The sequence below is a fragment of the Mytilus galloprovincialis genome, chromosome 11 (assembly GCF_965363235.1).
Source record: "Mytilus galloprovincialis chromosome 11, xbMytGall1.hap1.1, whole genome shotgun sequence".
NCBI lineage: Eukaryota > Metazoa > Mollusca > Bivalvia > Mytilida > Mytilidae > Mytilus > Mytilus galloprovincialis.
Window position 1 is genome coordinate 69,421,286 of NC_134848.1, and position 25,122 is coordinate 69,446,407.

Genomic DNA, 25,122 nt, shown 5'->3' on the forward strand with positions numbered 1-25,122 from the left:
ATTATTAAATTATATATTGTTTTCAGTTTTTGGTTTTCATTTACTTAGATATATTATAGCGCATCACTTTTGGCATCAGTCGTTTTCCGCACACATCAGTTTACAAACTAGAATTAGCTGTGGTCCGCATCCCCGAATCTTAGGCAGAATTGTTCCATATACACAATGTAGAATAAAATAATCAAGTATTCTTACAAATTCAAAACTTATACAGAGAGGAAGTAAGTCAATGCTTTTAAATATTTACCTTTATTAGGATGGAATCCACCAAATTCAACGGCTTCACTGATTAAAAATAATCGCAAAATAATATACCGTAAATAATATCCATGCGCTATTTGGCAAATTTTAATGCCTTCATTACAAAAATTTTCGGCGATGAAATTATTTTTACAATAGTTCACTTACATCTTCATCAAAAGCACAGACGATAAAAAGCTATGCTTAACCTTTTAATTAGCACTTTTTCAAATGGGGAACATCAATTGTTTTGGGTAAATCGACGATCATTTAAGGTAATCTTCCTTAAGTTTATTGTTTTTCATAAAAAAAAGTGTGAAAAAAATGTCTACTTAGTTATATAGAATCTACCAGACCTGCCAGATCAGAGCAATGTCACTTTTTCAAAAATTCCCAGGGGGGAACCCAAATTGACAGTTCTCGCATAAGGCAGCTTAACTACCTAAAAATGAATCCAATCACCCAGACAACCAACCAAGATGGCTGCCATAGCAAAAAATAGAACATTGGGCTGAAATGTAGATTATGGCGTATAACTCTGAAACCAAAGCATTAGAGCAATTCTGACATGGGGGTATGAAATTTTATCAGGTCCAGATCTATCTGCCCTGAAATTTTCAGACAAATCGGACAACTCGTTGTTGGGTTGCTGCCCCTGAATTTGTATTTTTAAGGAAATTTTGCCGATAATTTTTTGTAATGTTTTACAAAAATCTTCTCCTCTGAAACCACTGAGAAAAATTAACCAAACTTTGCAACAATCATCATTAGGGTATATAGTTAGAAAAATGTGTCCGATGACCCAACCAGGAACCAAGATGGTTGACATGGCTGATAATAGTACAAAGGGGTAAAATGCAGTTTTGGCTCATATTGTTGAAACCAAAGCATTTAGAGCAAATCTGAAGGGGGAAAATTGTTCAACAGGTCAAGATCCCTCTACTCTGAAACCCGTTATTGGGTTGCTAATTTTAAGAAAATTTTGCAGTATTTGGTTATTATCTTCAATACTATTATAGATAGCGATAAACTGTAAACAGCAGTTATGTACAACAAAGAAAGATCTACACATAAGTCAAATGACCAAAATGGTCAATTGACCCCTTTATGAGATATTGCCCTTTTTAGTCAATTTTTTACAATTTTTTTACAATTTTTACAAAATATTTTCCTCTAAAACTACTTGGCCAAGTTCATTATAGATAGAGATAATTGTAAGTAGTAAGAATGTTTACTGAAATAAAATCTGCAAACACATCACCATCACCAAAACATAATTTTGTCATGAATCCATGTGTGTTCTTTGTTTAATATGCACATAGACCTATGTGAGCGACACAGGCTCTTTAGAGCCTCTAGTTTGTTTAAGCTTTTAACGAAAATCTACAAGTAACTAACAAACTGTTTTGTACATTGACACGTGAACATGAATAACATTAGTATTCCATTGCTCTGCAGCTAAGCTATGAACTAAATAGAGCAACAATACCACCTTCACGCTTAGTCTTTATCAAAAAGGTACTAGTGTTAATTCATCACACATCAGTGTGACCATCTAGGTTAGGAGTTCCTTGGCGTATCAGAATCCTTAAGGTAATTTAAGGTATTTTCTTTGTTTTGTTTACTTTCTTATGATATATACTTTATAACCACACAAACAAATATTTAGCTTCTATACATTTTAATTGTAAAAATGGCATTTTGAAAAACTAAACTTAAAATATTAACTGCACATAATCACAGCAGTTTTAAAACAGATTCTAAATCATAATGCATAGTTTGTAAAATTTCTAGCAGCATTGCATAAATGACAAAATCAATAAGAAAGAATAAAAAAATAAAACCACTGACTCTAATAAATAAATACACAATTTTTCCTGAAAAAAAATACAAGACTTTCCCTGAATGGATTTATTGTGTGAGGTTTTCGAAAACTTGAGTCACTCTTATTGGCTTATTATAGCCTTAGCAAATATTACAAAAATAATATGTAAACAAACAGATAAAACAAATCAAAATCAACAAACAAGACTAGAAAAATGTAAAATAATATATAATAAAAATATATGGCACAATAGATATCAAAATGCTTTGGAAAAGTCCTGTTTTACCAGTGGCAAATATATAAGAACATGACATGGTTTAATAATGGCGGGACTTTAGTTCAAATTAAACAGTTTAAATAATTGGCAGTAATTGAGACATTTACAGGTAAAATACACAACTTTTGAAAGTAAAACATGAGATAGATAATGGTCTACTTATATAATAATTAAATAGTAAATTATGAGACAGCTATGCATGGTATAGTGATTTTCTGTATCTCTCTTTTTTATTTTCATTTTTACCCTGCCCTGCTTTTGTCTACAACCCTGTGTTATCATCTGTTTACATATTAACTTTCATGTAACTGGTAGTGACATTTATTTTCAACATTAATATGTTACTTTCGATCCTCTTTGGTTTAATCATCTCTTCAATATTTGTATAAGTTTTTGGATTTTTAAATAATTTTGCCTACAGTATCTGGTGAGGACGGTTTAAAAAATACTTTTCTGTATAAAATTTGGAAATTTAAGATAGAAAAGCAGCAATATCTATGAACATTTCATTGAAATGTGTTAACAAGACTTAAATACAATGCAAGATGTATATTATCTATTTTTTGCAAATACACACCAGGCATGGGGTAATCATAATCAGCTGTAATCGATTACATATTGTAGTGTAATCATTTGTAATCAGTAATCATGCCATTTCTGATTACAAGTTATAAGTAATCATGCCATTTCTGATTACAAGTAATCAAAAAGTAATCGATTACATGGCCAAAAAAAAAGTGTAATCATGATTACTTTTAGATAACTTTAAGATTACATTCATATGATTACTTGCTAATTACAAATATTGAACTGGTATATTTAAAAATAGGTTTTGATAGACAATATGAAAATGTAAAGAATGAATGAAAAATCATGAAACTTATATTCACTATGATGGGACTTTGTTTAAAGTGATAAATTGTTTCATTAATATAACATGTATAACAAATTTTGCAAGTGTTTTATTTTTTAAATAGTGTACTAAAGGAATATTTTTTTAAACATTTAATGACAATTAACCACTTATAACTTTATTGATATTGTTTTTAATACAATAAAATTTTAATACCCAAGCTCACCTATTGTTTGTTAAAAAAAAGGAAGTAGTGATTAACACCTGTAATGTAATGTAAAAACATTAATAGATGTGTTAATTATGTCCACACAGACAATAAAACTATACACTAGTTAATTGATTTTTCATTATTTGTCCAGGTTTATGGTTAATTGGTCAGTTGGTTAAAATTTGAAGAAAAAAACAAAGTTATATCTTTTACATAGAGAAAGGCAATTGTCTTTAGCTATTTTATCAAATTACACATGTTACACTGTACTTGTCTGCATTCTTTTAAACAAGAGGAATAAATTATGGTTTAAAAAAAATCACCAATATTAGCTTTTTCGTGAGGATAAAAAGTTATAAGAAATTCTTTAATATTGCAATATAAAATGTAATCATAAGTAATCAAAAGTAATCATGATAACTTTTAAGAAAAGTAATCTAATGTAATTAATTACATTTGAAATGAGGTATAATTGCAATGTAATCGATTACATTTTAAAGTAATCGACCCCATCCCTGATACACATACTACAAATATTCTCACTTCACATTAAAATTAATATTCTTGTAACATGTTTAATCTTTAAACTTTAAATGACCCTGAATATGGATTCATCCTGAGCATATGTATTAAAGGTTTTTCATTTTACAAAACACTATCACAACCAAAAAAGCTTTTCAATAATTGCATACTGTATACTGTATTTGTAGATACATAAATGTATATATAGTTGCTACTATTTCCTTAACCCATACATAAAATATTAAATATGGCTTCTTTTATATTATAGCATCTCTTCTCTAATAATATGGCACTTATTTTGCAAAACAAAGTAGCATTTTCAATCACAGGTTGTTTGGAATCATAACTGTTTTGTCTAGTCACATGACAAATTTGTCTGTCACATGCCTTATTTGTCAGTCACATGACTGGTTATTCTGTCACATGACATGTTTGTATGTCACATGACTAGTCATTGCTTTTTATATCTTTTGGATGTGTATAGTCTTTCTCTGGACCATCCATCCCCAAGTGCATCACTTTTCTTAAAAACTTTGGTCCATTCCAGAGTCCTCTGAAATCAGATAAAATTTACAGTGTATAAATAGAATTGTTACAAATGAGAATTACATGCTTACTAGTACTTAATGATATTGTTTTCTATTTTTTTATCAGTACTTTTAAATTATCAAAGTTTTCATTAATTTGATGAAATATTATTGGCTTGAGAGTTTTAAATTTTAAGGAATCAAAGTATTTTTACTGAATCTCAAATTGTCATGCAAATTCAACCAATCAATTTGCTGGATATGTTTATTTTAGTTTTGTTTTTGTCTTCATAGGTTATTTTTTCTTTAACTTTGGTCCCCTTTTTTTTTTAATTTGCATGTTATCTTTTTTTTAAAGATATTTTAAATAATTCTTCACTCTGTAAAACATTATATTAACATTGTATGCCAGTAAATCTGAGATATAAATTTTCTTTTTCTTTCAGCTGTTAACTTACATTCTTTCTAAAGACCTTCTCCCTTTTTTAGAATCTGTGATTCTTGACTTAATTGGACGTTAACAAATAAAGGGGAAATTTGTATGTATGATGGCCAGTAATGATAGACAAAAACTATAAAGAGTATTGGCTGGTTGAATGGGAAATTTTCAAAGGGAGACATATCTTAAATTCTGTAAAATATTACCTCATCATCATATGCCAGTAAATTTGAGGAATAATGTTTTTCTTCAAGAAGTACATAGACCTTCTCTCTTTTGCCTGGTTGAATGGGAAGGTTTCCAAAGGGAGACAATCATAATTAAACTCCACCAGAATACATTTTCCATGTGATGTTATTACTGGACAGGAACTGTATCCATCATACTACAAAATAAATAATTGTCTAAGCATTTAAAATCAGTATAATTATTAAAGTGAAACTTTTCCAATTAATACAGTCAATTCAGAAATTTTTGTATTAATTTATTATTGCTTTTTGGGGAAAATTAACTAAATGCAAGATTTCTTATTGTAATTTGTAGTTATGGGGCATATAAAAAATGCTACCAAAAGTTAAAATGAGAGGTTCAATTATTTGAAATGTATGCATTTTTAAGTACCATGAGTTTATAATTTTACATAATATTAGATATCATGAGTTATAATTATTAATATTACTTTTACTGTTTGGTCTGTTTTATGTGATATCCATTTGACGTGGCTCAATACTTTGTTTCTTATAATGTGACTCTGTACTTTTAAAGATCCCGTCATTATGTTATTGTTCTATTATATGTCATTATGTTTATTATAAATTTCAAAATACTTTAAATGACAAACGACAAAATTATTTCATTTGCGTAGTAGTATCAACCATATATGGATTCTTAAAAATTCTAAAGAACTGCTAGATAATTTTTAATCTCAGTCTGTTTCTGTAATTAATTCTAACATAACTTTTGAATTTATAACCCTGCATACCACCAATCTTCATGTGAAATTATAATTGTTTTGCATAGACAATGAACAACAAAATTTCTTTTTTGTGACGATTGCGTTTTCTGACGCCCAACACCCGGAGTTTTTTTTATATGTTTGTTTGTCTTGAGATTGTAACACAGTGACGACTGCTGTAACCATATTTTGACTATTTTATCAATTATGTCTGCTTTGTTAACACATCGTTGTAAAACTAACTGAATTTGTTTAGACTGTTATAAAAATGAGAGGGTTAGTGCTATAAAACCAGGTTCAATCCATCATTTTCAGTGTTCTAAGTCAGGAATATGACAGTTGTTGTTCATTCGTTTGATGCGTTTTATCCTTTGATTTTGCCATTTGATTAGCATGATTAGGGACTTTCCGTTTTGAATTTTCCTCGGAGTTCAGTATTTTTGTGATTTAATTTTTAGTGACCAATTGGATACTGCATCAGCCTAATGAGATTAAAATTGAGAATGAAAATGGGGAATTGTCAAAGAGACAACAACCCGACCATAGAAAAAACAACAGCAGAAGGTCACCAACAGGTCTTCAATGTAGCGAGAAATTCCCACACCCGGAGGCGTCCTTCAGGTGGCCCCTAAACAAATATATACTTGTTTAGTGATAATGAACGCCATACTAATTTCCAAATTGTACACAAGAAACTAAAATTAAAATAATACAAGACTAACAAAGGCCAGAGGCTCCTGACTTGGGACAGGCGCAAAAATGCGGCTGGGTGAAACATGTTTTGAAAGATTGTTCAGATGTGATACCCGATTTAGTATTTACTGATTCTCCTCTTAGTATGTTAAAGTATGAGAACAATTTAAGACTAGTTTGCATGGAGTAAGAATTATGGCTAAGATGACATGTCTTAATGCTCACTAGCTTATGAGGTAGAAGTTTAAAAATCCACTTTAATTTTATAGTCTATGTTCAAAGCATTGATTTTATTTATATAATATTTTACATGTTCTCATCCTGAATATGCATATACTGCAGCTGTGATATTTGCATAGTCAAATTGCATTGACTATATATTCATTTGTGATATACAGTCACTGACCATATAATGCCTTGTTATGATGAAGACAATGCATTTTCAGAGCTTTATTTTTGACGTCAGTAAAGATACAGGTTTGCAGTAATTTTATGTGGTCTGCTCCAAATTAAAAATATTTTTTTCTTTTGGAAGAGTTTTAAGAGTTGCAGCATAAAAAGAATAACCATACATTGTCTGTAAATATAAATGTTATTTGTATTTGGCTTGAAACAAATAGAAATGCTTGGCAAATCCTTGATTTTTACCTGTTTCTAAGCCTTGTATAAATAACATTATATTTTGAGACAATGTATAGTAATATGTATTCTATATTAACTTAACCTACCGAAGTTAAACAGGCATCAATTACCATTTTCATATGTCATTCTTTGTGACAATATAAAAGCCAATAAGAAAATCCTGATTTTTAGAACACTATGTACCTTAGCAAATGGCTGTTTTCCATTCATTACTGCATTTAGATTCTTCTCCAAGTATCCACCTTGTGTTGCTTAAAAGATTAAATAGTTCTATTAACAGAGTGATATGTTTAGCCTGTTTAATAAAAATAACAAGAAAAATTGTCATTGATCTACATGAAAATATTTTGACTACAAAACTAATTCTAACATTATATTTGTCAATGTTACTTTGAATGTTTATAATGTGAGGGTACCCAAATTACACCTATTTTGACAGTTTTTTAACCTACGTTTATTTATGCTTCAGACAAAAGTTTTCATTCTGTGTTTATTTTGTAGATGTATAATTTTTTACTATATTGTTTCACCAATTTAATTTTGAATCCATATTGAATCAAAGAAAAATTGATCTGAACTGACCTCCAAACCATCAATGATTCTGTAATGATGAGTACCCAAATTGCATCCATGCTTAAATTTGCATCGTCAAAAGTTGAATAACACAGCTTTTGTTTAATCTCTTCAAATATTTTGAACAATTGGATATTAGTACATGCTTACTCATTTTTGTGTATATCTAACTATGTTTACCTATGTTGAAAGACGTGCATGGTATCAAATCATAAAAATACAAATTGTTTAGTCTCTTGTAAGATTTCCGCTGCTATTTTGCTAAATAGGTGCAATTTGGGTACTGTGACATTAGTTAAAATACTTAAAAAAAATACCAAGTTGATTCACATTTTTATTTAGAAAAAATGCTGAAGTTATAAAATTGGACTTCCAAGCAAGACTTCTTACTTTCAATCTTGACTTCTTATTCAAAAGCACCACTTCTTGAGAATTTCATAGATTTTGTTTTATAACAAATCTTAAACATTCAACAATTATCATAATAAAAATTCTCACATGATAATATGCTTATGGCTTTTTTTATTATGGCGTCACAAAAAAGCAATAATGATAAATGTAATCCTTTGTTTTTACTCCTTTGTTTTAAAAGACAACCCCATGGCCATTAATCACCATTTTAATATAAGAAAATGTCTGTTTCAAGTCAGGAATATGGCAGTCATTATCCATTCATTTGATGTTTTTGAGCTTTTGATTTTGCTAATTAGATTAATATAGGGGCTTTCTATTAACAGTTTTCCTCCACGTTCATTTTTTTTTTAATTTTATTTTTTTAGTACCTGCTGCTGCAGATGTTTTTGATGTAGGTACATTAGAACAATCCCCAAGTGCAAAAATGTTTGGATATTTTACATGCTGTAGTGTTTCCTTATCTACTTCAACAAAACCAGTACTGTCCACCAGAGGGCTCTCTCTCACTGGATCTGGTGTAGACATGGGCGGTGTCACATGTAAAAAGTCATACTAAAAAATAAAGGTGGAAATTATATATTAACATGATTAAGGAGGCTCGCGGGTATAAGATTTTCAGAAAAAAATTAAACATTTCTTTTTCATTACAAATTTATTAATTACCTTTATTAGCTGTTACTTTATCATATGGTACAAAAATCATTCCAAAAAATCAATTCGTATTGGCCCCAGGTGACTTTTAAAATGTAAATATCATTGAAAAAGCTCCAAATTATCTCCCTTTGGTGCAAAAATGATATTTTTTGGCATTAAAATTGGAACAGCTTTTTTAACTCATCGGTGACCTATGTTTTTTATTGTTGTTTTTGAATAAGCTGTACATAAACTAAATAATTGAAAAAATTTAAGCGATTTCTGTAATTCAGTTCTTTTTTTATTTTGATATTACCGCTTTTTCTCCTATTAATTCAACAGAAAAAAAGGACATTAACAAAAATGTATGCTTCTTTCGAAGGCAGATTGTGAGCGTAAATGAACGGTGACCCCATTTTTTTATTTCATTTTTGTATTAAATGTAGAGAGTCTTATAACAACAACACTTTAGGGACTACTGCAGAAAATTTATTGATCGACATGTTTCGGTGCCTAGGGCACCGTCATCAGGATAAAATCAATACATAAAATCATGTTGAAGTAAAAAATCGGGTTGTTAAAATTTAAACGTCACAATGTTACAATGGTAAGTAACGTTATTAATAGCAACGTACTGAAAGTGAAAGTGAAAGTTCATTGGAAGTATGTAAATAAACTATAAAAATAAATTAAAAAATAAAATGTTTTTGTTGTGAAAATGTTTGTTAAAATTATTCTGCCAACATGTGTTTGTCCTCTTGCATCGTGGAAAGAATAATACAATAAGTTGTCAGGCTGTGTATATACTGTATAGGTTGTGTGGTCTGAATGTTCTGTTAACTTTCTTCCCCAAAATAGACGACATTTTATCAGCAATTCTGTACCATTTCGACTGGCTTCCCTTGGCCAGAGGTACTGCTTCCAATCGCGTCAGGAATGCTGTAAAATGTTTTGGTCGCCGAAAGTAAAGGACAAAGTATAAATATCACTAGTCTATGTTGAATTTTAACTATGTGTTCGTTCATCAAACTATCGGGTATGGCCAGTAATCTGTAAAAGTTGTTGTATCTCGAGGGTTGTATGTTTGATTAACATATTTTCGGGAGCATCAGATTGAATTTGAAGAATACGAAATCGGGTGCATTTAATTTCAAATGAATTCTGTTAGAGAGAAATAATTTCCTATCACTGTTCTTTTCCTCCTTAAGGCTCGTTTTGGGTTAAGATGGTCCGTAATTATCGATTTCTTTTCTTGTGGTTGATGGCAGCATTCTCGGAAGGTTCCTGTGGGTGCCTCAATAAAATATAACTTTGTTTACTCTGTGCGAATGGCTAGTATGATTAGCGCTGGTTGCAACGGCGGTTCCTTAAAAGGAATGCAGGGGTTCACGATAAAAAAATAAAATCAATTACAAACGAAAGTGAACCAACGCCTGGTGAGTCTGTAGTACGGTAGAGTCCATAAAGTGGATACCCGAGGGTATGCAGGGTCGTTATGATAAAAACATAAAATGTAGAGAGTCTTATAACAACAACACTTTAGGGACTGCTGCAGAAAATTTATTGATCGACATGTTTCGGTGCCTAGGGCACCGTCATCAGGATAAAATCAATACATAAAATCATGTTGAAGTAAAAAATCGGGTTGTTAAAATTTAAACGTCACAATGTTACAATGGTAAGTAACGTTATTAATAGCAACGTACTGAAAGTGAAAGTGAAAGTTCATTGGAAGTATGTAAATAAACTATAAAAATAAATTAAAAAATAAAATGTTTTTGTTGTGAAAATGTTTGTTAAAATTATTCTGCCAACATGTGTTTGTCCTCTTGCATCGTGGAAAGAATAATACAATAAGTTGTCAGGCTGTGTATATACTGTATAGGTTGTGTGGTCTGAATGTTCTGTTAACTTTCTTCCCCAAAATAGACGACATTTTATCAGCAATTCTGTACCATTTCGACTGGCTTCCCTTGGCCAGAGGTACTGCTTCCAATCGCGTCAGGAATGCTGTAAAATGTTTTGGTCGCCGAAAGTAAAGGACAAAGTATAAATATCACTAGTCTATGTTGAATTTTAACTATGTGTTCGTTCATCAAACTATCGGGTATGGCCAGTAATCTGTAAAAGTTGTTGTATCTCGAGGGTTGTATGTTTGATTAACATATTTTCGGGAGCATCAGATTGAATTTGAAGAATACGAAATCGGGTGCATTTAATTTCAAATGAATTCTGTTAGAGAGAAATAATTTCCTATCACTGTTCTTTTCCTCCTTAAGGCTCGTTTTGGGTTAAGATGGTCCGTAATTATCGATTTCTTTTCTTGTGGTTGATGGCAGCATTCTCGGAAGGTTCCTGTGGGTGCCTCAATAAAATATAACTTTGTTTACTCTGTGCGAATGGCTAGTATGATTAGCGCTGGTTGCAACGGCGGTTCCTTAAAAGGAATGCAGGGGTTCACGATAAAAAAATAAAATCAATTACAAACGAAAGTGAACCAACGCCTGGTGAGTCTGTAGTACGGTAGAGTCCATAAAGTGGATACCCGAGGGTATGCAGGGTCGTTATGATAAAAACATAAAATGTAGAGAGTCTTATAACAACAACACTTTAGGGACTGCTGCAGAAAATTTATTGATCGACATGTTTCGGTGCCTAGGGCACCGTCATCAGGATAAAATCAATACATAAAATCATGTTGAAGTGAAAAATCGGGTTGTTAAAATTTAAACGTCACAATGTTACAATGGTAAGTAACGTTATTAATAGCAACGTACTGAAAGTGAAAGTGAAAGTTCATTGGAAGTATGTAAATAAACTATAAAAATAAATTAAAAAATAAAATGTTTTTGTTGTGAAAATGTTTGTTAAAATTATTCTGCCAACATGTGTTTGTCCTCTTGCATCGTGGAAAGAATAATACAATAAGTTGTCAGGCTGTGTATATACTGTATAGGTTGTGTGGTCTGAATGTTCTGTTAACTTTCTTCCCCAAAATAGACGACATTTTATCAGCAATTCCGTACCATTTCGACTGGCTTCCCTTGGCCAGAGGTACTGCTTCCAATCGCGTCAGGAATGCTGTAAAATGTTTTGGTCGCTGAAAGTAAAGGACAAAGTATAAATATCACTAGTCTATGTTGAATTTTAACTATGTGTTCGTTCATCAAACTATCGGGTATGGCCAGTAATCTGTAAAAGTTGTTGTATCTCGAGGGTTGTATGTTTGATTAACATATTTTCGGGAGCATCAGATTGAATTTGAAGAATACGAAATCGGGTGCATTTAATTTCAAATGAATTCTGTTAGAGAGAAATAATTTCCTATCACTGTTCTCACGAGCCTAAAAGAACAGTGATAGGAAATTATTTCTCTCTAACAGAATTCATTTGAAATTAAATGCACCCGATTTCGTATTCTTCAAATTCAATCTGATGCTCCCGAAAATATGTTAATCAAACATACAACCCTCGAGATACAACAACTTTTACAGATTACTGGCCATACCCGATAGTTTGATGAACGAACACATAGTTAAAATTCAACATAGACTAGTGATATTTATACTTTGTCCTTTACTTTCGGCGACCAAAACATTTTACAGCATTCCTGACGCGATTGGAAGCAGTACCTCTGGCCAAGGGAAGCCAGTCGAAATGGTACGGAATTGCTGATAAAATGTCGTCTATTTTGGGGAAGAAAGTTAACAGAACATTCAGACCACACAACCTATACAGTATATACACAGCCTGACAACTTATTGTATTATTCTTTCCACGATGCAAGAGGACAAACACATGTTGGCAGAATAATTTTAACAAACATTTTCACAACAAAAACATTTTATTTTTTAATTTATTTTTATAGTTTATTTACATACTTCCAATGAACTTTCACTTTCACTTTCAGTACGTTGCTATTAATAACGTTACTTACCATTGTAACATTGTGACGTTTAAATTTTAACAACCCGATTTTTTACTTCAACATGATTTTATGTATTGATTTTATCCTGATGACGGTGCCCTAGGCACCGAAACATGTCGATCAATAAATTTTCTGCAGCAGTCCCTAAAGTGTTGTTGTTATAAGACTCTCTACATTTTATGTTTTTATCATAACGACCCTGCATACCCTCGGGTATCCACTTTATGGACTCTACCGTACTACAGACTCACCAGGCGTTGGTTCACTTTCGTTTGTAATTGATTTTTGTATTAAGTATAAGATAAAGTTCATTTATAGAAAAATATTGCGAAATCCTATATTAAATGAAAAATTTGATTTAGACCCGCGAGCCCCCTTAAGACCATTATAAAGAAAGATCAGCCCAATTTTTGAAATAGGGGTGTGCTTTTGTCCAAAATGATTAAAATATAACGAGTGTAGCTAGTAAATATTTTTGAAATATTTTGACATAATGTTTTTTTTTCTATCAAAAGAAGGATGAGATGCTCTTTTCACCCCACCCAACTCTATTTAGCTTACGTTTTGAAAAAATAGTGGATAATTTTTTCCTGCAATGAATATTGTAATTTAAAAATGCTGTTTCATGTTAATAATGCATCACTCTGTGGCTATGATGGCTATCAATTGCTACTAATATTCACTTTTTCTTTCTGTTGTTTTCCTTACATTGTTTAAAGCATTTTTTTGGACAAATTATCATTTAATGACATGCCCTTAGCTCTTTATGGTAGAATTCTATGACGTTAAAGTTCATAACATTTAATAAGAGACAGAATTTAAAAAAATTAGCCATTCCTTTGAAGACACATTTTGGAGGGGGAGGGGGGGGAATAATTAGGGAATTTGACATACTTCCCAAAGTCATTTACCGGTACATATCAGCTGCCATGGAAACTTTATGCAAATGAAAATAACACATCAGCTGTTAACTAGTGTGTCAGGTTGAAATCAAAATCTAAAGAAAGTCTATAACTGGTAATGTTGGAAAATTGAGTTTAGTTAGAACCCTACAAAACAGACACAAATTTATCTTATATTTTGTATTTGAAAGTTCCAAAACCAATCAGTCCTACACATGTACATGCATGACGACACTTGCATATAAGGTTTATTTCTATATGACGCAGCACATATATCCTTTTTTATATCAATGCATATAATGCATCAAATAAAATATGCATTCATTCTGCCTGTAGAACATTGTTTTTATGCCCCACCTACAATAGTAGAGGGGCATTATGTTTTCTGGTCTGTGCCTCCGTTCGTTCGTTCGTTCGTCTGTGCGTCCGTCTGTGCGTCCGTTCGCTTCAGGTTAAAGTTTTTGGTCGAGGTAGTTTTTGATGAAGCTGAAGTCCAATCAACTTGAAACTTGATACACATGTTCCCAATGATATGATCTTTCTAATTTTAATGCCAAATTATAGTTTTAACCCCAATTTCATGGTTCACTGAACATAGAAAATGATAGTGCAAAGTTCAGATTAAAGTTTTTGGTCAAGGTAGTTTTTGATGAAGTTAAAGTTACATCAACTTGAAACTTAGTACACATGTTCCCTATGATATGATCTTTCTAATTTTAATTCCAAATTAAAGTTTTGACCCCAATTTCATGGTCCACTGAACATAGAAAATGATAGTGCGAGTGGGGCATCCGTGTACTATGGACACATTCTTGTTATATATATGCTAACCTTGAAAGTTTCTGTTTCTCCTTTGGGACTGTCCAACTTCTGGAATATAGCTTCCTTTGTATCTGTTCTCACTTCCATCAGATTTCTCATGTAATTTACAGTAATACCTCTGAAATATTAGAAGCAGTGATTTCAATCAGACTGCAAATTCAAAGAATAGAAATACTGGAGTGTCATCAAAACTGATCAGAATGGATAATTGAGAAGTAATCATTTTTTTTTATTTCATGTTTAATTTTGTGGTTTTTTTTTATCTTTCCTCCACAATGGTTGATTTATGTATCATATTTCTAATCCAAATATAGAGCTTTATATATCTTTCAAGCATACATCTAAATTCAGTACATTTTAAACAAGAACGTGTTCATTGTACACAGATGCCCCACTCACACTTTCAATTTCTTTGTTTGAGGTGTCGTGAAATTGGGGTCAAAACTTCAACCAACGAAGGAACAGACTAAGAAGAGACTGATAAACATTATGCCCTTAAATGGGGCATAAAAACTGCAATTTCAATTATAAATATTTCCTTTTGTTTAATCAAGTTTGAATATTGAACATTTAAATTTAATTTTGACCTCAAATAATTATTATTGTGGATAAACTCATCATAGATACCAGGATAAAATTTAGTATTTACGCTAGACACGTGTTTCGTCTACAAAAGACTCATTAGTGATGCTCGAATCCAAAAAGTTAAAAAAGGCCAAACACACTACAGAGTCAAAGAGCATGGAGGACCAACATTCCTAAAAGTTTTGCCACATACAGCTAAGACAATCTATTCCTGAGGTAGAAAAAGCCTTAGTATTTCAAAAACTCAAAAGTTGTGTAAACAGTTAATTTTTAAATATTACTATATCAAAAATAATTCATGTCAGCACAGAAGTGCTGGACTTCCTTTACATAAAAAACATTTTTCAGTTGTTGCAAACTTTCAGTCCAGTTTCTGAAAAAAATCATGCAAAAGACTTGAAAGACATGAAATGTTATTACTATTACTAATTTTTAAAATACATGTAGTTGTGATAAACCCACCTTCTGTCCAGAACCTTATGTAAAGTGTTTGCATATTTCTGTACGTAGAATATGACTGGCAATGAAGAATTGTAACTAATGCTACTCAACACTCACCTTCTGTCCAGAACCTTATGTAAAGTGTCTGCATATTTCTGTACGTAGAATATGACTGGCATTGAAGAATTGTAATAAATGTTGGCTTTATCTCTGATCCCATTCTGTAAAATAATAAATGAAATGTAATAATTTTAAGGTAATTATGTAATGAGGGTGGTAAAGGGTTATTTTCGTGCAACGTGATCGCCGTTTTTTATTTCATATTCAACGTGTATTTACTTTTTTATTTGACGTTCAGTCGTGCAAGACGGGTACCTCGTTCAACGTGTTCTGCTTATTTAATTTTTATGTGCATCGTGATTTTCAAAGTCTTATTTTGCGTGCTCGGTATTTTTCAAATAAAATTCAAACACTTGGCAGGGATCGTCAAGAAATACTTTTTAAAAAGACGTAAACCAATTATATCATAAATGTGTATATTAAATCGGGAATATCAAGTAAAACAAAGAGTTAAATATACAAGAAGACAGTGACTCAGTCACAAAAGGTTCAAATAAAAAATTTTATTTTTCGTGCAACGTTCATTACAGAAATTATTTCACGTTCAACGTGAAATTATGTCTTATTTCACGTTTTTTTCGTGCAAGCACCCCCCTTTACCACCCTCTGTAATTATGTGAGCATTTGGGATTATGTAGCAACTTTAGCATTCAGATTTTGTTTACCTGCATATGAATTTTTATCAAACAAGTTATAAGTAACATCATTTTTCCTTTTCATATTTAACTACAGGAATCAGAAATTCTATCAATAATAAGGTATATGTCGTCAGGCAACTGTAAAACTTTTTTGATATGTTGCCTGCATTCTTTTAGACACTCCTATATCTTATTATTGCTAGAATTTACAATTCCTGAGGTTCAATGTAGTTCAACCAATTGTAAATGTATAAAATTATTTAAAAAAAAAAATCAAAATAATGCTAAAACCCTTCTATTTAACTAGCAAACTGAATAAAAATTAAAGAGGAACATTCTAAGTAAGATACATGTACCCTGGCATAGCTAACCAATTTTTTTTCTTTGGATATGTTTATTTTTTATATGCAAGTTACCAAAGAAAGAAAAGTCAATAATGTTTTTAAAGGGGTCAATATTGCTCGGAGTCTTTAATTGTTATGTAGTATTTTGAGGACAGTTGTCTGTCTTGATCTTTTTGTTGTTTTATGTTCGGTGCTGTGAATTTGTCTGTCTTACTGTTACTTATGAGATTTGATTCTCTCATTGGAATGATCCATCTCATTTTTAAAAAGCATTTATTGGGTGTAAGTCAAATTATTTTCTGTGCCTCATTTTTTTCTGCTTGGAAATAAATATATAGTAGACTTCAAAAATAAATCATAAGCTTTTAAGGCTTGTTTTCAAAGTTTGAGGCCTAAAAGTGAGTCAGTATTTTCCCCTCAAATTTCAACTGAAAAATAATGTCATGTATCCAATATGTTTTTTAAAAAGAAATGATCAATACTTGGACTTGGCTGCAGATTTAAAACAAAATTGTCCACTAGCAACAATGACTAGCCAAGTTTTCTTAAAAAATTCAACGAATTCCAAAGTGGTCTATTCAATATTGTGTTATGTTTCATGAAAATTGGTATGCCGGTAAATGAAATTAAATGAATCTTAAATTTAAGCAAAACAAATTATTTAAATTGGAAGTATAGGAACTAAATAATTCAACATAATCATTTTGGTAGGAAAAAATTAGAAATATATATTGTCATACAATCATACTTCTGTCCACATCTCATCAGCTAGATACATTATTTGTTGTGGGGCTCCAGAACATTTAATTGGTGTATTTGGTAGTGTAAATATTGCATTGCCTCCCTTAAAGTTTTGAATGGCTGGTAAGGTTTTCTGAACTAAGTTATAGTCATACACAGAGCATAGCGATGGGTCGGTATCAAATCCCTCTGGCAGACCTTTAATCTAAAATATAGAAATATAAATTTAGGTTTTTTAGACAACATAAAATACATGAATGTTGCCAGGTCTGATGTATTTTTGTATGTAAATTGTTTTGTAAATTATTGTTTGTCTGTTTTTGCTTTTTGGTTTTTGCAGTGATTTTGTTGCCACTCTTGGAGTCATGCTCTGATTCTCCCATTGGTACTTTCTGCCTCTTTTATATCACACAAAATTCTCTTTCTTAATATGTTCCTTTTGATTAAAAAAATTAAGCATGCTATATTATCTGTGAAATACATTGTTTTGTTTGGGTCGACCAATAAATCTAAAAAAAAAAAAAATAATTACACTGTCTTAATACGAAAAAAAAGCCTTAGTTTTAAGTTGAATGAAATTGTTAAATAGTTCATGAAAGAAAAAAAGCAATGTAACATTTCAAACTGGTTCAAACGTCAATTTGTGATTCTTTAACAGTTCATTTGCTTATTTTGCACCACACAAAGCAAAAAGTACACACTTTAAAATGTATATTGCTCTATGTGAAATATCATTTAAATGACAGTAGATAATTTTTCTTCTGTCAGAATTAGACCATATTTTACCTTGTTGTAGTTTAACTGTAAACCAGTAGCCATTACCAAATAGTCATAGTGCACCTGAAAATAACAACAAAATGATATAAACAAATTTGCAAAGAATTACCCTGATTTCCCATTTTCCAAGAAAAATATTCATGTATAATTTCACATGTGAAATAAATATGCTAGTTTCAAATGTGAAATAAATATGCTAGTTTCACACATGAAACAAATATGCTAGTTTCACATGTGAAATAAATATGCTAGTTTCACATTTGAAATAAATATGCTAAGTTTCACATTTGAAATATATATGCTAGTTTCACACGTGAAATAAATATGCTAGTTTCACATGTGAAATAAAAATGCTACTTTCACATGTGAAATAAATATGCTAGTTTCACACATGAAATAAAAATGCTAGTTTCACATTTGAAATAAATATGCTAGTTTCATACGTGAAATAAATATGCTAGTTTCACACATGAAATAAATATGCTAGTTTCACATTTGAAATAAATATGCTAGTTTCACATTTGAAATATATATGCTAGTTTCACATGTGAAATAAATATGCTAGTTTCACATGTGAAATAAATATGCTACTTTCACATGTGAAATAAATATGCTACTTTCACACATGAAATAAATATGCTAGTTTCACATTTGAAATAAATATGCTAGTTTCACATTTGAAATATATATGCTAGTTTCACACGTGAAATAAATATGCTAGTTTCACACATGAAAATAAATATGCTAGTTTCACATTTGAAATAAATATGCTAGTTTCACATTTGAAATATATATGCTAGTTTCACACGTGAAATAAATATGCTACTTTCACATGTGAAATAAATATGCTACTTTCACATGTGAAATAAATATGCTAGTTTCACACATGAAATAAATATGCTAGCTTTACATCTGAAATATATATGCTAGTTTCACATATGAAATAAATTTTATAATGTCATTCCTCTGATAGTATACATTGTACAACAATGGGTGTTGTCAAGATGGTGTTAATAACCATGCATAAAAACCAATTGTAGAACAGTAAGATTCCACACATTATGCAAATTCAAGAACTAATGTGTTGTTTGCTCACCTATTGAGTAACATTCATGAGTCATGTGAGTAACTTTCTATACTTTGAATTCTTGGATTAGTTAGATTATTCAATAATTAAAATTTTGAATCTTTTAAGTTGAATATAAACAGCTGTCCACCACCAACCAAATTCTTAATTTATTTTGACCATTTTTCTCTTTTCTTTATATATGCTCTTCAACTTCATACTTTATTTGGCCTTTTAAACAATTTTTGATTCAAGCGTCACTGATGAGTCTTTTGTAGATGAAACTTGCATCTGGCATAAATATAAAATTTTAATCCTGGTATCTATAATGAAATGAATGAGTTTATTTCCAGTACCTCATTATTCTATATCCTTAACTTTTGGTTTATTTTTCTCTATTCTTTATAAAAAGTAAAAACACAAAAATACTGAACTCCGAGGAAAATTCAAAAAGGAAAGTCCAAAATCAAAAGTCCAAACACATCAAACGAATGGATAACAACTGTCATATTCCTGACTTGGTACAGGCATTTTCTAATGTAGAAAATGGTGGATTGAACCTGGTTTTATAGCTAGCTAAACCTCTCACTTGTATGACAGTCGCATCAAATTCCGTTACATTGTCAACGATGCATGAACAAAACAAACATACTCAAAGAGTAAAAATGTCAAAAATAGGGGTACAGCAGTCAACATTGTGTTATCATCTTAATCACTATAAAAACAACAAATGTAACGAAGAAGCACAAAAAGCCATACATCAAATTTAACATCCTCATTTTGCTTTTCTTATACGATTTTATTTATCTTTGTAAAGTCTACCCGTAAAGGATGGAAGGTTTTCAGTACTGGTGTATAATTGCGCATTTGAAATTCTCACAGGTAGACATAAAATAATTTTGTCGTTCAAAGTATGACGGCATACATAAATGCAGTCACGTAAAGTAGACATAACAAAAAACAGACTTAACAGTAAAAGTAATATTAATAAATAAAATAATTGTGTGGTTCAAAGTATGACGGGATACATAAGTACAGAGTCACGTCAAATGTATATCATAAAAAAACAGACTTAACAGAAAAAGTAGTATTAATGAATAAAATAGTTTTGTCATTCAAAGTATGACAAGATCCATAAGTAAAGGTAATATAATAAATGAAATAATTTTGTCGTTCAAAGTATGATGTTTTACATAAGCACAGAGTCATGTCAAATGAATATCTCAAAAAACTGACTTAACAGTAAAAGTAATATTAATAAAGACAAATAAAAGAATACGTTATTAAGATGATAACCAACGTCAGTACGCAAAATCCATACTTTATGAATTTGCACTTAAATTACTCTGTACTTTTTGCTGAATATTCTCTATTCTTAAAAACTTATCAAGACCCTTGTACATCATGTTCATTTGGTTTGCAATTTTCTATATAAGTTCGATAAAGTTAAAAATTGATGAACATGATGAAAGCTTTTTCTCTGTAACTTATTTTTTGGTTCTTTAGAGATGATCATAGGTAAAAATAAACAGGTTCTGGCTTAGAAATCATGAAACTTAATCATCACAAAAAAAATCCAATTTGAAGATATAATTTTACAGGTTAAAATCATAATATATTTATGAAACAACTTTTATTATGAATAATTTTACCTGCTCTCCTGTTTCTAAGGTCACTGTACATTTGTCAGGGTCAAAGGCCATAGCTTTAGTCTGCAACCAATCAGCTTTCTTAGGAATGACCTTTGACATTTTCTTTCCAGAGTTAGCCAAGTTTGCCATTCCTGCCCCAACAAGTGTCCACATAGGTTGATAAAAATGATCCTGAAAATGAATTAAGAAGTTCTATTCATGGTTCTAGAAACATGAGAAAGATTTGCAGCTCACTGTAAGGTGAACAAAAGTTTGTAGAACTCAAAAAGCTACTACTCAAAACAAAATAGAGGCATATACAATGTATCTAACAGATTAATTTTTCAAAATATATCTAAAAACATTATTTGATGAAATTGAAATATTTTTTCCTTTCACAGTCAACTGGCCTAGCGCTAATCATGCTTATAATAGAGTTTTCTATTAATTTGAAATTAAACACCCTAAAGAAATGATGGATGATTTTCAATAAATTGATTTACTGATTGGTGTTAAATGCCACTTTCAATAATTGATTGATTGGTGTTTAACACCACTTTAATAATTTGTCAATACTATTATTGTGCTATTTCTTGGGCCATCACCTGTTATTATTAAATTGAAAGACAAGAGACAACACAAACAAGGCAAGGGCGTCAATAAACTAGAAGCTCTAAAGAGCCTGTGTCGCTCACCTTGGTCTATGTGAATACTAAACAAAGGACACTGATGGATTCAAGACAAAATTGTGGTTTGGTGATGGTGATGTGTTTGTAGATCTTACTTTACTGAACATTCTTGCTGCTTACAATTATCTCTATCTATAATGAACTTGACCCAGTAGTTACAGTGGAAAATGTTAGTAAAATTTTACAAATTTTGTGAAAATTGTTAAAAAAAATGACTATATAAAGGGCAATAACTCCTTAGGGGTCAATTGACCATTTTGGTCATGTCGACTTCTTTTTAGGTCTTACTTTGCTGTACATTATTGCTGTTTACAGTTTATCTCTTTCTATAATAATATTCAAGATAATAACCAAAAACAGCAAAATTTCCTTAAAATTACCAATTCAGGGGCAGCAACCCAACAAGAGGTTGTCTGATTCATTTGAAAATTTCAGGGGAGAAAGATCTTGACCTGATAAAATTTTTTACTCATGTCAGATTTGCTCTAAATGCTTTGGTTTTAGAGTTCTAAGCCAAAAACTACATTTTGCCCCTATGTTCTATTTTTAGGCGTGGCGGCCATCTTGGTTAGTTGGCCGGGTCACCGGACACATTTTTTAAACTAGATACCCCAATGATGATTGTGGCCAAGTCTGGATTAACCCTTTCGCCGATGAGTCCCGGTTTACAGGGATTCACGCTTCAGACAGCTGACGATGAGTCCCGTTTTACCGGGATCGGAATACCTCTTTTATGTTTCCCGCTTAAAACAGTGCAAACATGAGTTATCTTTCTTTGATGGAATACCCGGATGAAAGTGTAAACATGAAAATGTTGAAAACCGTGTCAAAATCAGAGGAAATTTACGGAATTTACGAAAATTTGAAATGAGGGAACATTTTTTATGAAAGAATATGGAAGAATTGAAGCCAAGCTAGTATACTTTTTTGACATAAAATGTCGTTTTAAGTACAAAACACTTGGAATGGACATCGTTCAGTGTGAGGAATTTGTACAGCCTCATAAAAAATTTCAAAATTTTGCCGTTTTGGGTTAAAAAATTACGATTTGGGGTCAAAGAGCAGAATTTTTGAGAATTTCACCTAGAAAATGCCGAAAATTAGAAAATTTGAATATTTTAAGAAGAAAAAATTATTAAAACATGAATAAAACTGTGAACATGGTGTTAGTGAATGAAATAAATACACAAATAACTACAAACAAGTTTTTATTGACATTTATTATGAAGATCTCCCACTTGAGTAATAGTAGCCAGGGAAGCCATCGTCTCAGAGTAGCTTCTGTCTGGGCAGCAATCGGTGAAAGGGTTAATATGGCCCAGTAGTTTCAGAGGAGAAGATTTTTGTAAAAGATTACTAAGATTTAAGAAAAATGGTTAAAAAATGACTATAAAGGGCAATAACTCCTAAAGGGGTCAACTGACCATTTCGGTCATGTTGACTTATTTGTAAATCTTACTTTGCTGAACATTATTGCTGTTTCATTTATCTCTATCTATAATAATATTCAAGATAATAACCAAAAACAGTAAAATTTCCTTAAAATTACCAATTCAGGGGCAGCAACCAAACAACGGGTTGTCGGATTCATCTGAAAATATCAGGGCAGATAGATCTTGACCTGATGAACAATTTTACCCCCGTCAGATTTGCTTTAAATGCTTTGGTTTTTGAGTTATAAGCCAAAAACTGCATTTTACCCCCATGTTCTATTTTTAGCCATGGTGGCCATCTTGGTTGGTTAACCGGGTCACCGGACACATTTTAAAACTAGATACCCCAGTGATGATTGTGGCCATGTTTGGTTTAATTTGGCCCCGTAGTTTCAGAGGAGAAGATTGTTCTAAAAGATGACTAAGATTTACGAAAAATGGTTAAAAATTGACTATAAAGGGCAATAACTCCTAAAGGGGTCAATTGACCATTTCGGTCATGTTGACTTATTTGTAAATCTTACTTTGCTGAACATTATTGCTGTTTACAGTTTATCTCTATCTATAATAATATTCAAGATAATAACCAAAAACAGTAAAATTTTCTTAAAATTACCAATTCAGGGGTAGCAACCCAACAACGGGTTGTCGGATTCATCTGAAAATTTCAGGGCAGATAGATCTTGACCTGATGAACAATTTTACCCTTGTCAGATTTGCTCTTAAAGCTTTGGTTTTTGAGTGATAAGCCAAAAACTGCATTTTACCCCCATGTTCTATTTTTAGCCATGGCTGTCATCTTGGTTGGTTGACAGGGTCACGGGACACATTTTTTTAAACTAGATACCCCAATGATGATTGTGGCCAAGTTTGGTTAAATTTGGCCCAGTAGTTTCAGAGGAGAAGATTTTTGTAAAAGTGGACGAATCGACGACGCCGGACGCCAAGTGATGAGAAAAGCTCACTTGGCCTTTCGGCCAGGTGAGCTAAAAAGGGCCGGCGCTGCGCCCTGTTCAAACTTTGTAGCTAGAACAGACTGTAGATGACTGTAGCTCTTACATACATTACTTGGCTCAATAATTCCGACATGTCCTGCTTTAAGTTTTGATGAAAATTTATGCGCTATTGAACATCCACCAGAACCGGCACCAACGACAAGGATTTTGTAGTGCCGCTGCAACGAAAAGGGGCTTGTCGAAAAACTCTTAGACACACGTTTAAAACAATTAACTACTAACAACTTAGCGTGCTTCATGTCTACTTATATGCAGTTATCATAAGTGCATGCAATGACACTTTTTTTTTGCGTCAATAAATTGTTTATCTGGCCTTGGGATGTTTTCGTGTCAACAGGAAATACTACTTGGTAATGTAAATGTCAAAATCTTAACCGGAAAAGAACGATTGCTGATACGGCTTTTAGTATCATAAGTATGTGAACATTTTTTACTAGTATTTTAAAGTTACCAAGAGATTTTTTGCAAGTTCCTTTTTTTCTTCTTTTTAGAATAACAAGGATTTGTATTATACAAATTCTCGGAAAATATAAATAATTGAACCCCCCCCCCCCCACAAAAAAAAAGAGTTTCTACTCTCTACTGGCTGGTCACTCACTCGGAAAAACTCACGGTAAGCCAAGTTACCGTGATTGCAGGGCCTTTTGTCTTATTTCCATTCTTTAATTTGGCCAGAAAATTCAGAGGTATTTAGCAGTGTAATACAAATACGAAAGTTTTCTTCAGTTATCAGATTTTCTATATAAAAGTGACTCATTTGGAAGATTCATGTATAAACTATGAAAGTTTTCCGTGATAAACTTGCCAGTGTTAGAAATACCCTGATCTAGTTCAGAACTCAAATTATTATAAAATTAGCATTCAATTTGAGAACCGACAGTGCTCAACCTCAACTTGATCAGCTGTACAAGTTATAAATAGAAGTGCACAGATCTATCCGAATGCGCGGATCTTTTTGGAAATAATTTTACATGAAAAATAGTTCAGTGTCAAATTTTCCTTTGTCAATGTTAAGATACTTATTAATAAGATGATTTCAGTATTAAGGAACACTGTTATAGTCTAACAAACACATATATAATTACTAGAGATACAAAAAATCGTGTTTTTAAAGAAATATATATTCGGTATTTTTTTCTGTTACTGTATACAATTGAAAATGGAAATAGGGAATGTGTGAAAGAG

General features: G+C 31.4%; 1 protein-coding gene across 5 annotated transcripts; it reads right to left on the minus strand.

Annotated features, from left to right (window-relative positions):
* Positions 1 to 1,904: 1,904 nt before the first annotated feature.
* On the minus strand, positions 1,905 to 24,261 carry LOC143052706 (sulfide:quinone oxidoreductase, mitochondrial-like). Of its 5 annotated transcripts, none has more exons than XM_076225794.1 (10): positions 24,160 to 24,261; positions 20,821 to 20,991; positions 18,112 to 18,165; positions 17,333 to 17,530; positions 15,600 to 15,703; positions 14,466 to 14,574; positions 8,540 to 8,723; positions 7,368 to 7,435; positions 5,101 to 5,279; positions 1,905 to 4,481 (listed from the first exon to the last, which is right to left on the minus strand). In XM_076225794.1, exons 2-10 carry the CDS (start codon positions 20,971 to 20,973, stop codon positions 4,376 to 4,378), a joined length of 1,155 nt encoding a protein of 384 aa, XP_076081909.1. In that variant the 5' UTR covers positions 20,974 to 20,991; positions 24,160 to 24,261; the 3' UTR covers positions 1,905 to 4,375. The 5 variants fall into 5 exon arrangements, with proteins under 5 accessions (XP_076081909.1, XP_076081907.1, XP_076081908.1 ...); XM_076225792.1 differs by having other exon boundaries at positions 23,985 to 24,261; XM_076225793.1 differs by having other exon boundaries at positions 23,981 to 24,261.
* Between the last annotated feature and the right edge of the window lie 861 nt (positions 24,262 to 25,122).

Bases quoted from the DNA above. Each gene is read 5' to 3' on its own strand.
- LOC143052706 (XM_076225792.1), bottom strand. From the start codon at position 24,176: ATGAAGCACGCTAAGTTGTTAGTAGTTAATTGTTTTAAACGTGTGTCT. The intron at 15,704-17,332 runs GTATGATTGTAT...ATTATTTTACAG, and splicing joins CTGATGAGATGTGGACAGAA to AATGGGATCAGAGATAAAGC. The intron at 14,575-15,599 runs GTGAGTGTTGAG...CTAATATTTCAG, and splicing joins CATAAGGTTCTGGACAGAAG to AGGTATTACTGTAAATTACA.